Below are 13,681 nucleotides of genomic sequence, written 5' to 3' on the forward strand. Positions count from 1 at the left end.
AGTATGACGAGATCGTTGTCATTGGTCATAACAAGGAAGACGCTCGCACGTGAGTGAAGTAAGCTTGTAAAAGATGCCTACGACTGTCGTCTGTCTTCACCCCCGTGACCATGTCGTAATGAGATTACGCGAAATATTGAACAACCGCGCTGATTCAGGAATCGCTTTACTAAGAACATTGTTGTTGTTCATGGGAAGAAATCAGAAATTTTGCAGGTGAAATCAAGCGACCCTGCAAAAGGTGCCTCGGACCGTCTGTCATCACTGCCGTCGTCACTGCCGTCGTCACTGCCGTCGTCACTGCCATCATTATGCCGTATCGAGGTTACATAAACGCAAATACGGGAAACGATCTTAAAACTATTGTCGTTGGTCATAATAGGCAACAAAAACAAGAAGGTCTTGTTGGCGAAGTTTACAGGTTGAGACACTGCTGTTCCGACCAGCTCGATTCCCACAAACGTTGCCCAATTTATTTGTTAATTGCATTTTAGAGCAGCTCACGTTGCCAGCTTTGCCACGCCCCACCAAACTCGCAGCACACTTGGCAGTTTCCCTCGCAGACGTGTTTTTGTAACAACTTCCTTGTGGACGAAAATTTTGGTGCCACTTGCGCAACGAGATCACATGACGACCACCGTTTCGCGTGGCCAAGCGATTGATTTCATGACGAGTTTCACCATACGCCACCACTGCCGCGAGACAACATGCTGGCAAAGAGGGTTGCAGGGCAACTATGGTAAGAAACATGTTGTGTTTGTTCTATAGAGCAGGGAAACGAGAATAAATAGTTTCTACATTAGGAGTTGAGTTGAGACGCAACCTGCAGTCTTCACTGGAAAAATCCCTATACACTGGCACCGTCCGCGGAATTCCCCTCAGCGTTGCCTCGAAGTACATCGAAATAGTAGCGAGGACTACTGTCATCGCGGTGTCGGCAGGACCACTGCAGATGCATCCCATCCACAACTACTGGCAAACGTCACTCAAACAGAGGCAGCTGTTTGGGTGAACCTCTCTGCAGTTAAAACACCGGTGAAACGTATGGCCGGATACGCATGATCATTGTCCTCTGAATGCGGGTTCACTTTCCAACGCACGCTTGGCGCAGTTGTGGTTGACTTACGTTATATTGTCTGCGGGTTTGTGGTCTTTCGTGTTGCTTCTCTAACTTCAACGATGTCTTTTCTGTGGAAAGCGATAAACAGACTTCACGACGGGTAGAGTCAATCTTTTTATATATAAGGACGCGAAAAGTCTAAGTGATGGCGCCATTCACTCGGGCTGGTGGAAAACCGTCACGAAGACGTACAGGCCGTGCAGAAAGTGCATTATCCCGCAGCCGATTCCGGAACCCTGTCAAGAAAAAAAAAAACATTTTGTTGACATGGTGTGATCTTTTCACTTAGGTTTTCGGGGAGTGAAAAAACAAAACAAAACAAGACAGAGCAGATCCAACGAATACTTTAGAATATATGCGAAGCGAAGCTTTCGTAACGTAATTAAATCAGTGCTATAAAGCTTCTCGTTTTCGTCACCACATGTTTAGCCTAACAAATACGTGCCTGCCTGACAAGCCAGAAAGACGCGGAGACAGCCAACACGTGACTCGTGTGATCAAAGCCACCACGCATTTCACTGAATCCGGGATCGGCTCCCTTTTGAACACGCCATCTCCGGGATCAGCCCAGTTTACTAGTGTACTATCACGCGGGCCGACCCGCCTAACTGGACAAGAAGCTGACCGAGCAGACGCGCAAAAGCCCAAGAAAGAACGTATACTAAAATTCGCTTTATTTAAATAATTATGGGCTTGAAAGTATAAAGCGCTTGGAAGCGGAAAGTCGTATAGGATTCTCTTTCTTTAACGCAGAAAAAAGAAGAAACACAGACGAGAGAGCGCGCCGCAATTTCAAATTAACGTTTACAAATTGTTCTAAACCATAGAATTGACATATGTGCCGCATACATGATAACTAAGAAGCTCCTTATTTAGTGATCATTCTAAATTAGGAACAACAAAATATCTTGACGCTTCTTTAGGTTCCTACTGCTAATGAAGGATTTCAAACTAATTAAAAAGAATACAAAATACTAGACGCTTCTGCAGGTTGCTGTTGAAGCACACAGTTGCAGATTTCATCCTTACGGAAGGCTTCGCTTTTCCTAATAGTATCTCGAACAGCCTGTATTTCTTATCCTGTAGTAAGCACGAAGGGACCGAGACTACCGCGCATGCGCACTCACCGCCGCGACCTGCATGAGGAACTCGCCCTTGGCCACGCCCATGAGCCAACCGCCGCTGAGCAAGAGGAAGGCGCTGCCAATGAGGTGGTAGAGCAGAAACTGTGACAGAGTGACCAGACAGCATGCATGGAGAAAGTTGTTAGCACACTGTGCTCAAAGGACACCAGTGATGCATACCTGGTCATTGCATTCCTAAGTTTTAAAGACCCACTAGTGAGTGCTCGAGTGCTCGCGTGTTGCCCGTCTTGACAACTGTCACCGGTACGCCAACTAACCCAGCAACAACTTCTGGTTATGTCCATAAGTTATTCTGCTCAGCTTATTGCCATTGCTGCGTCGTCCATGACATGGTTGTACTATCTATCTATCTATCTATCTATCTATCTATCTATCTATCTATCTATCTATCTATCTATCTATCTATCTATCTATCTATCTATCTATCTATCTATCTATCTATCTATCTATCTATCTATCTATCTATCTATCTATCTATCTATCTATCTATCTATCTATCTATCTATCTATCTATCTATCTATCTATCTATCTATCTATCTATCTATCTATCTATCTATCTATCTATCTATCTATCTATCTATCTATCTATCTATCTATCTATCTATCTATCTATCTATCTATCTATCTATCTATCTATCTATCTATCTATCTATCTATCTATCTATCTATCTATCTATCTATCTATCTATCTATCTATCTATCTATCTATCTATCTATCTATCTATCTATCTATCTATCTATCTATCTATCTATCTATCTATCTATCTATCTATCTATCTATCTATCTATCTATCTATCTATCTATCTATCTATCTATCTATCTATCTACAGTGAAACCTCGATATAACGAACACGCATATAACGAATTATTGAATATATCGAACTCTTCCGAAATATTTTTGTCAAACACATGTATTTTTAACTTCCTATAGCGAACACGGTTTGGCATAAAACGGATATAACGAACTTCGCGACGCCAAGCCCTACCTCACTTTAATAGCAGGCGACAGGCTTCGTTGCACTACAAGTGTGTTGTGCGGCGCAGCAAACGTTCAGGACTACCTCGCAGGCGCTGACAGCGCCACGGATGCCACGTCGTCATCGAGAGTTGACAGCCAAAGAAATCGTCCGCATCTCACAACCGCCAACATGGAAGACACTGTGAAACTGCGACCACGGCCTTACTGACGGACGCCGAAATCGCTGCGGAAGTCTCTGAACATCCCGCAGACGAAGCTCAGGCTGACCCTGTAGACGATGAGAACATTAAGACTTCACAAGAAGCACTTGCTGCGTTGGATTTACTGCGCCGCCACTGCAGTGCTATTGAGGGCAGTGGGTTTGCCCTTGTTGAGTGTTTGCAAACTGTGGAACAGGGCGTGATACGGAATGCGATCAACACCAAGAAGCAGGCCGCGGTAACGCAGTCCTTTGTGCGTAAATAAATGAACGTGACCCAAGTAAGCATCGTTCGAGTTGCTGTGCCTTCTCTGATTGAATTTTGCTCCTCTTGCATGTATTTTTTACGAAATTTTATATTACGAATTATGGATATAGCGAACTAATTTCCGACTTTTTAACTGTTCGTTATAACGAGGTTTCACTCTATCTATCTATCTATCTATATCTATCTATCTATCTATCTATCTATCTATCTATCTATCTATCTATCTATCTATCTATCTATCTATCTATCTATCTATCTATCTATCTATCTATCTATCTATCTATCTATCTATCTATCTATCTATCTATCTATCTATCTATCTATCTATCTATCTATCTATCTATCTATCTATCTATCTATCTATCTATCTATCTATCTATCTATCTATCTATCTATCTATCTATCTATCTATCTATCTATCTATCTATCTATCTATCTGTCTATCTGTCTGTCTGTCTGTCTGTCTGTCTGTCTGTCTGTCTGTCTGTCTGTCTGTCTGTCTGTCTGTCTGTCTGTCTGTCTGTCTGTCTGTCTGTCTGTCTGTCTGTCTCAGAAGATTTAGACTTCGTATTCTCCAAGAAGCCATCGAAACCACTGGGACACGTATGCTTCATTCCTGATTGATTGATTGATTGGGTGTTATGACCTGGGTGATTGACTGACTGACTGATTTATTGATTGTTTGAAGGGGGTTATAACAAAGGTCCCATGCTTTTTTTCTTTTTTGCATTTGTGAACATTGAAGGCTACAGCCCAAAAGATACACGCGCATCTGTCCTGCTCGTGCATCCCATGTCCGGTCTCCTGCGCTGTCCACCATGTTGGTTGACGATGAGGTGTAACTCCTCAAAATCACACCTGGGCTTTTGGAATCCGTAGCGGGGGCTCCCAGATGAATTTGGCAAGCGTTGCTTAGCGAACATAAACCTTCGAACAGACGCTTTTTTAAAATTTTTGCATTCTTCCCTCAATTCGACCGATCTATCTACGGTCGGAAGCTGAATTTGCAACCTCGTGTTCAACAGCAAAAAAGCAATAGAGGGGCCGTGGCGGCTAACTCCGCCTATCAGAGAGCTTTCGACTCACGTATAGCGACAGCGGTAGCAATGCTTGCGAGTAAGGGGACACGATGCCACCCGCGAGCATGATGAGCGAGACGTAGCCGTAGGCAAACGACGACACCACCGTCAGCTCGGCAGCCAAGGTCTCGTTGGAAGATAGCATGACGGCCACCAGGGCCGAAATGGCCGTCACCTGCGTAGGGTTTCGACTGGCGGGTAGTCCACCACTTGAGCACTTCACTTGAAACAGCACAATTACACGGAACTTAGAGGGAAACGTTTTCTCATTACTGTCGCATGTTGATTTGAAGGAAAAGCGGCGCATAACAACGGACGAGATAGAGAGACAAAGCGCTGGAAAATCATATGTAGAAAGGTCTGACGCACCAGAAATGAATGAGAAATTTTTACTGTTTATTCCAATTTGTATTCTGGTCGCTTTCCTTGACCCACGAGGAAAGGAAGCGAATTGGTTTATGACAGACAATGCGTGCATGAAGTTTACTTATTTGGCTGATCAAAGTTGCCTTAGTCAACTACCCAGTATAACCGAACAAATTTCATGAGGTGGTTTGGCAAAAAAGCGGCTCCACAGCTCCAACAACAAGAAAATACGATGTACGTGTATGCGCAGTCGAGCCCTACAGTGTGATAGCTCCGTTGAAGCGGCAAGTTGCATTACACCAGCTTATAGAGTGCAAACGTTGTTTTGTGCGACAACGAAAAATAGCGAAATGAGGGAAATAAGGCACTCACTACTTCAGCAATGTTCAGGAAGCCATGCCACGTGACCGTATACTTGGGGTTCACACTCAAGTTGCTTTGTCGCTTGGCTTCTTTCAGTGCTGCCTGAGGCGTGTCTGCCATAGCTTTTCCCTGCAACAAAGCACCCCAGGATACAGCACACGATGACGCGCATGTGCTCTTATATCTGAAAGACCAGTGCCCATCCTTCAAAAGTGCTCACAGATGGTATATTTGTTCTTGTATAAAAGTCACCGCAAATTATAACAAAACGACTCTCTCGCTGGCTTACTCGCGTTCCTGTACTTTCTTGTGCTTCAACTTATTATAAGCTAACTTACCTTATGGTTCATTCGACTGGTTAATAGCGCACTCTAACTCGGTTTGTAGCGATGCGTAGCCCTATCGAGATTGGAGCCAGGGAAAGCCTGCCCCATCCGATCGTGCTATCTGGTCCCAGGGCAATCGAAGTAGCCACGTGATCAAGTTTCTGTGGGATCTAGGTGGCGTTCCCAGGTTTAAAGTAGGAGCGCCTCCGTGCACTCTGAGCTAGAGCGCGGCGCTCTGAATGAGTCACGCGAATGTGTTCAGAGCGCTCAATTTCGACCAGCCGAATGTAAAACGCGCCGCGTGAACGCTCTAGAGCGCTGGAAAGCGATCAGTCGAATGTACCATTAACTGTGTAGTGGATTAGTGATCAAATGGACGCAGACAATATTATATTTGATATGAAAACGAAGGAAAATAAAGCTGGGCAAGCCATCTGAGGCGTACATAGGGCGGATATCCAATCAAAGAATGGACGAGTAGAGGAAGTGTGGATGAGGACGGCAGAGAAGTAGGTGGTTGCGATGAAATTAGAAAACCTGCAGGCATAATATGGCGTCAGCGAGCGTAAGGCAAGGGTAATTCTCTATTACTGGGAAACGTTTTTGGTCTCAAGTAAGCTGATGAATAACCACCGCAACCAACAATGAGTAGAAATACAGACAGCGGCGGCGCCAATATAATATTATCTGAAGCAACTTTGCATTCCATTAATGTGTTTTGCTGTGTTATGGATGACTCGTCATGCTGCATGACTGATCTCATAAAGGTTCCATTAAGCTCTCTACCTATCGTGCCGATCACATGTTCTACTATTAATGCTCTGAGCAATTGTATTTTGCATAGGAAATTAATACTTATATTGTTTAACTTTGAGACTCGCTGCAGCAACTCGGGTCCTTAGTACACAAAATCTGCCATCACCGTTCAATCACAATGTCTTCTATCAACTTATTTCACAGCTATGTTAAGTTTCATGGCGTGTCGATGGCAGTAGTGTAAGGCAGCCGTTCCTCGATGTCTAAATGACGTGTTCTTACATTTTTTATGCTAGACACCTATTTGCTGAGGGGAGCCACCTTTCCTCATCTATCGCCACTACAGCCGGTTCACCGTCATTTCAGACTCCTATAACCAAATTTTAGAGCGCAGCTCTTAGGCGCCCGTTGCTTCGATGAGTGTCGGTGTTGCAACACCTCGTAACCGAGCGAACGCGGAACTCAGCGGGAGATGAAAGTACGCACGAGGAGGAAAGCGGATGAGAAGGCTACAGTGAGAGCATGAGGCGGGAGCGGAGGAGGAGCGGAGGGGAGACGGCCTGCGCATGCGCTGAGTTGCCGGTGGCCACGGAATCTTCAGCCGCTTGGGCGATCTTATCTGCGCTTCCGAGGAGGAGGGCAGGGTGGCGTGAGCTGGGGAGGGCTATGCTCGTCCACGGCGCCAGCTGCTGAAGTCAGACCGCGGTACCAGCGTGTGTGAAGGGGATCACTGCTCCCGCAAGGGTCGATGGCGAGTGGCTGCGAATAAAGCTCGATGTGACGCTCCCTTGGGTGCTGTCGCCGTTGACACTGGTTGCACGATTTCCCCGCGACGAAGCCCCGCTCTGGTCGTTGGTGGAACAAAAGCGTGCGAAAAAAAAAGCGCAGTGCCTTGCAAGACGGGCTGTGCGGTGACGATGGCTACGATATGACGTCAGAGTAGGGCCCATTGTCTGTATGGAAACAGCGCTGCATGAGTGCATGGCGGCTGCTGTGAATCGCGCCCACGCATCGCCTACGCGCTGCCTCTCGCGATATCCCGATTAGCGAGGCAGTCGCGCCACACTTCACTCCGTTTGCAATGTGCTGCACGAGACAGATTGTCGGCGCCAGCTAAGCTACTCGCAGCTTTCTCTTCATAATATAAACCGTGTACCTATATAATCATTACACGAAATATTGATGCGCGAAATGAAAACACGTATGGAGCTGTGCTCAAATTTCGCATTAAGGAGTAACGTATTCGTCGGTGATGTTTTGGGGGACGGGGGGGGGGGGGACTTGCATTTACTTTTCTTTCTTATTTTAAATCTACTTTTGATACCGACAGAATGCTTTGGAGTTTTTCACTGTTTCTTTCTTTTATTATTAATATATGATTGCTTGCAAGCCTATGTACCTACTCCCTCTGCAGTGCCCACTGGACCCTCTGAGGGTATGATAACACATAAATAAATCATAACACGAACAGTGTCAGGCACACATCGCAGTCGGATGGCGCCTCAGCTATCGCTGTCACTTCTGTGGCAGGATAAGCAGCGGAGCGTCAATTCTGCGCCTTAGAAATCGGATTTAGATGGCGGCGGCAGCACGATCTATAGATAGTTCTAACTTAAGGCCACGCTTACCTTTTGTGGTAACTGCACGCTAACGGAAAAGTCCCAACTGCTGCTTCTCAGCGGCCTCCCACTAACGTGGTCTTGTCTTCGTCTTCATCAGGCACGAAGCGCACGCAGTAGAGACGATCATGGCGATGATGATCCTCAAGCATGGGGCGTATTGCCTATAAAATGCAACGCCTTCGTCGAAATGGCGGAAGCACAGCGGAAGGCGCAAATGAAAAGACTAACGGGGACCTACACGGGGCGAAACCTGATCGGTAGGCTGGGCTTCGAAATAGCAGACGTCGACCGGTACGAGGACGTACCGGCGGGAATTAGGAAAACCTTTAACGTAAAGCCTATACCGAAGAACATGGATCCCAGGCTCCACGAAGGCAGAAGGAAAGCTAGGGCCGAATACATAGAAAAGACAGTGGCTAGAGAAGAGAACACTCTCTTCACGGACGCGAGCATAACTGTAATAGGAAGCGAGGCAATTGCCATCGCGGTAGTAATGAACAAGGAGGAAAAGCTTGTCTCGTGCGTCTCGGCCGAGATATGGAGCGTAGCTGAAGCCGAGGAAATCGCCGTGGCGCTGGCGGCAATGCAAGGCTATAGGGGGAATAAATCTCTAAATATTCTCACAGACTCGAAAGAGACCTGTCGCAACTATATGAGGGGCAGAACATGCAAAACTGCCCTTAGGATCCTCAGAGGGAGTAACCCCTCGGAGGAGGCGGAAATCAAACACAATCTGATCTGGATACCTGGGCACGAGGGCATAAGGGGTAACGAGGCGGCGGACGGTCTAGCTCGAGCTAATAGATTCCGAGCTGGGCAGCAGCAGGAGTACCGCGCTAGTTACGCCGGGATCCTCAGTGACAGTTATTCGGAATTACTGCAACACTACAGGGGGACTAGATTCAAGTACCCACCGCCCCATAAAGCGCTGACGAAGGAGGAAGCAACGGGCTGGCGTAGGCTCCAGACAAACACCTTCCCCAACCTTTTCATATTAAACAAGATGTTCCCAACGCAGTATAGGGACACCTGCCCCTGGTGCGGGACTACGCCCACACTCTATCACATAACTTGGGAGTGTGAACGAAACGACGCATTCCGCGATCATAAACCCCCGAGTGCGGAGCATTGGGAGAGCCGGCTCGTCAGCTGCGAGCTCGCCGTCCAAAGAAGGATGGTGGAGCACGCTAGGGACGCGGCCAAACTCAGTGGAGCCCTGGACTGAGGGACCACCCGTGCTGAAGAGGCTTCCCTTCGAAGAGAAGACAGCGTGACGAAGAGATGACCTCGATCCGCGAGAATTCCATTTTATGCTTCAATAAATGTTTCTCTCTCTCTCTCTGCCTATAAAATCAGGGATCGGGAAAGAGTCGGGCTAGTGGTATAGAGGTTTATAAGTTACAATAAATAAAAGAAATGATAGAATCATGAAACCTAAAAAGCAAGGACTAGCGTCTAATTGAACAATTCCATTAGATGAATACACAAATAAACTATATTTAAAGATATGCAAAGCCGACGCACACTTTTGAATCTTGGTGAAGTAAAACTTTATTAAAGCGGTTAATTAAACGCGTTACAACGAACAGTGACGCGTACATTTTTCTTACTCCGCGCAACATGTAATCCCTTGGAATGTGCATTTGTGTCCACCACGAAGGTTGCAACTTTATCGTACTGCAATTTTTATGTTTATGCACTGCGTCATTCGCAGGCTATGCCGAAATGCAAACTCCAAATGAGGCGGATGCACATTGTGAGATGTATACGCATCGATGCCTCAAGGACGAAGACGATGTGTCATGCTTGTCGAGGGATGAATGCTGATGAAAGCTCTATCTTCTTTTTTAGTATTCCTGTCAACGCAAGGCTTACTATAGTATTGATCAATACTTTATCTTATGTATTCACAGTTTTTCATCTTCGATTATATGTTTATTTTCCTTTTTTGTGTTATTTATTTATTAAACATTTTTTTATTTATTGAATCAAATTACCACCCGATTCGTGGCTTATTCCCTATAGTGGGTTTGTGCCATTATTTGAGGCTTCATCGTCATCATCATCATAGATCTTCTGAAAAGTAGGACACATATCGAACAAGATTTAGGGATTCTTTACGTCTTATTGTGGCGTAGAGGGACTTACCGATTCTGGGGGATTGACCAAGGACGGGAAAGCCCCACTGATACATACTGAGTCGTTAAGTAAATAACCATAACGTGAAAGAATCCGCGGTATATAATTCACCATTCCATTAACAAAATGGCGTGTTTTAGGGATGCTTGTGAGCGGACATTATGGGTATGGAGGTTTCATGAGGTTTTATGAAGGAAGTCTTTTGGTACGCAGAACAGAGAGGCGCATACTTGCTCATTCTACAAGGTTTGTACGCAAATCTAGTTCATTGGTACTTTCATATAACTTTCATATATACATGGACATATATATCCACCGATATAGCGGTAGGGCCAACAACAGCCAGGTAGACATGGTAAACCTTGTAAAGTTGGCAAAGAAAGTTTCGTTTTAAAGGAGGAATTTGGAGGGGCGCACTCCCCCGCCCTCTTTTTTTTTTGATACATAGCATTTATTGCAGCTAGTTATTCGTCATATGCAATCATTACAACGGCAAAATGCAATAGGTCACTTTAGAAATAATAAAAAAAACACGATTTGTATGAGTAGTAATCGATAAAGAAAACAAGCATAGTTGCCTCTGAAAGGGAGGCAGCGACAAACTACTTATCAATCGAAGGCAGCAGTTTGGTTTAAATTCCATTGGGTCATAGATACATCCTTCAGGTGAACAATCCTTTTATTAAACTGCACTGATGAAGAAACAACCGGCTCAGCGTTGTGGCCCAACGTTCGTGTCTTCCATAAACTGCGTAAGACAATTAGTAAAGACATAAAATGGCACATCACCTTCATCGGGCACAATGAAAAATAGAACGATATGTGAATCCAAATGAAAGTTTTTCTCCAAATGGCCCGCGTCGCGGCGCCATTTAGTCACGGTGTCGTTCTGCAGGCGACTACATAAAGTTGTTTCTCTCTCTCTCTCTCTCTGTCTTTCGGTGCCCGCCCTTACAAAGCTTCTCCCATTTGACCACTTCGAATCGTAAGCATTTGGTTCGCGCTTCGGTCTCCGAGCTTTGCGGTAACAATATTACTTACTTTTGAAGGCAATCTTGATGTAACTTTTGAAAGCAATATTGAGGTGGGGAAAAGCCAGGACTTTTAAAGACAAGGCTGCAGAAATGGGAAATTGAATGAGTAGCTACAAATAACAAAATTTAGGAGAAAGCAAGTCAAGAAATAGGCTTGATAACGAAATATCGCAATAATTAAAAAAATATTTCGAAGAAGATTAGGCAAAAATGACAGCAGTGAGAGGGCGCACCATTATTAGTTTTTCAGGTGGTGCCGCTAACAAAAGGAAAAGGAAGAAATCCAGACAGCGAGAAGAATGGGCAAGGTAAGCCTAAACCTTGATAATTAATATTACTGCCAGTATACTAATGTTTCTTAAGATTTACGGGAGGGATTGAAGGCTTTGACTTCATTTAACAGGCTGGGAAAACTGAAGCTTCCGTTGGGTCTTCCATTATCGCTTCCCTTCTAGCTTTCAGTGCATCCGCGACAACACTAATTCTCATCTGGTGGGGTGCTGATATAATCGACACGCCACTTGCAAGTACGGAATAAGGATTTGACCAATGTTTGCTCGCACAAGATACATGCGCGAGCACACATTATTCGTAAGCCGTTTCAAACAAATTTGTTACGAGTCTATACACGCAAGCAGTGTGTCGTTAAAACTTGGAAAGTATCTGTGATAAATTATAATTTTGGTGGATGCGCAAACGTTAGCGCAATAGTTGAATAACACGATTAGGCCAACATACTTACTCATGCTTACTCATACCCGGCCACATTTATTTCTCAGGTGCGACTGTAAGCGGACGCGAGTGCAGACGCGAGTGAACGCTGGTGACTGGGAGTGAACGAGTACGTGCATATGGGTGACTACCTGTGCGTGTGAGTGGGCGTGAATGGCGAGTGTCGCTGAGTGTGTGACGTGGACGTGGGTATGTAAGGGAGTGGTTGCCTGCAACAGATTGGAAGACGTGAGAGTCAACCTGAGGTGCTGGTGGAGTGAATGGGCTCGAGCATGAGCACGAGTGACTGACTGCCGGTGAATGTGAATGGGCGTGAGGGAGAACATGCGCATACGTACCGATGATTGGACATGAGCCTGCGAACTTCGAGAGAGTGCATGGTCGAAAGAGATGTTGGCGACCAGGCGCTAACCTCGTTTGCCTATCTATAGAAGAAGCAATCAGTGAATTAATACGGTAGGCAAGTTAGAAGCTGCATGAACTTGACCTGCCATGTCTGTGTCGTGATTCGGATTTCTAACGCCGCCTGAATGACTTGAAGGGAGGCGTAGAACTCAACTTCGACTACTTTTGCTCGAGAAGAGGCATTGCGGGCACTCTTGTCACGGTGAGCTAAGCTTTTGGGTTGATTTTGTTGAGCTAAATAAATAATGGAAACCTCCATGCTGTCTCCCGCTCAGATTAAATATTGTAAGCAAGCTATATGCCACATGAAATTCACGGCACTTAAGCGCCTTCGTTTTATAGGAATTTTGCATATCTCCGTACAGTGCTTTCGTTACAACAGCAACAGAAAATAATATCGAGGCGTATTCAGCCCAAAAGAATATTTACATCGTGGCATCCACGTAGAAAGCTATTTCGGGTTTACAAAGAACACAACCTTCCATTCACAGCTGCATGCTTGGTTACCAGGATTCCTGAAGCTATCCAATTATTCACCTCTGCGACTCTTTTTTAGCCTAAGTAAACATACGTATATTGATGTTCGTGTGTTTAGTTGTCATAGCACTGTTCATATTCAGCGCTCCGCACTCCTTTAATATCTTTTTTGTGGCGACATTCGTTTGAATCACTTTTATGTGCCACGACACTTCTTTTGTTCATTCATCAAAATATGGTCCACCTAAATGACACTGAGATGAACTAAGCGGCTAAGTCAAAAGAACTTGTGGCATAGTGTCAACAAGTATTACCGGCTGTGTCGAGTTCGTGAGCCATCGCATCAAGACATCTCTCGTCTACAAGCAACCGTCTGCGCGAATTCTTCTGTCTAAATTGGCAGGTACCTGTCGTACGTAGTACACAAGGTAAAGAAGGACAGCGCTCGTCCTGTCCTTTCTTCACCTAGTGGCCTCGTTTTTTTTTTTGACAATGTGCAGGTAGACGATGCAGGATGATGCATGCATGCATTTGCTGCAGAAAAAAAATGCAGTGACGACTCAGTACATTGTGATGGAATGCCAAGATATTCGCCCAGCCGGGACCCCAGGGAATGTCCACATTTCAAAAGCGCTGGGGTTCAAAGCTGATTGGAGCGTTAACTGGTCA

At 45.3% G+C, this 13,681-nt stretch overlaps 2 protein-coding genes across 2 annotated transcripts in view; one reads left to right on the forward strand and one right to left on the reverse strand.

Annotated features, from left to right (window-relative positions):
• The window catches only part of LOC139059222 (cytochrome P450 3A24-like), a 108,047-nt gene that overhangs the window by 27,728 nt on the left and 66,638 nt on the right, over positions 1-13,681 (forward strand). The window lies entirely within an intron of this gene.
• Positions 1,222-8,366, reverse strand: LOC139059224 (uncharacterized). Its single transcript, XM_070537352.1, has 5 exons — positions 8,232-8,366; positions 5,531-5,650; positions 4,800-4,967; positions 2,248-2,346; positions 1,222-1,356 (listed from the first exon to the last, which is right to left on the reverse strand). The coding sequence occupies exons 2-5, from the start codon at positions 5,639-5,641 to the stop codon at positions 1,276-1,278; spliced, it is 459 nt and encodes a 152-aa protein (XP_070393453.1). The 5' UTR covers positions 5,642-5,650; positions 8,232-8,366; the 3' UTR covers positions 1,222-1,275.

The sequence above is a fragment of the Dermacentor albipictus genome, chromosome 4 (assembly GCF_038994185.2).
Source record: "Dermacentor albipictus isolate Rhodes 1998 colony chromosome 4, USDA_Dalb.pri_finalv2, whole genome shotgun sequence".
NCBI classification, from domain to species: Eukaryota; Metazoa; Arthropoda; class Arachnida; order Ixodida; family Ixodidae; genus Dermacentor; species Dermacentor albipictus.

Excerpts from the sequence above, each read along its gene's own strand:
- LOC139059224 (XM_070537352.1), bottom strand. The coding sequence starts at position 5,641 with ATGGCAGACACGCCTCAGGCAGCACTGAAAGAAGCCAAGCGACAAAGC. Across the intron at positions 4,968-5,530 it reads TCCTGAACATTGCTGAAGTA|GTGACGGCCATTTCGGCCCT; the intron begins GTGAGTGCCTTA and ends AACCCTACGCAG. Across the intron at positions 1,357-2,247 it reads TCCTCATGCAGGTCGCGGCG|GGTTCCGGAATCGGCTGCGG; the intron begins GTGAGTGCGCAT and ends TTTTCTTGACAG.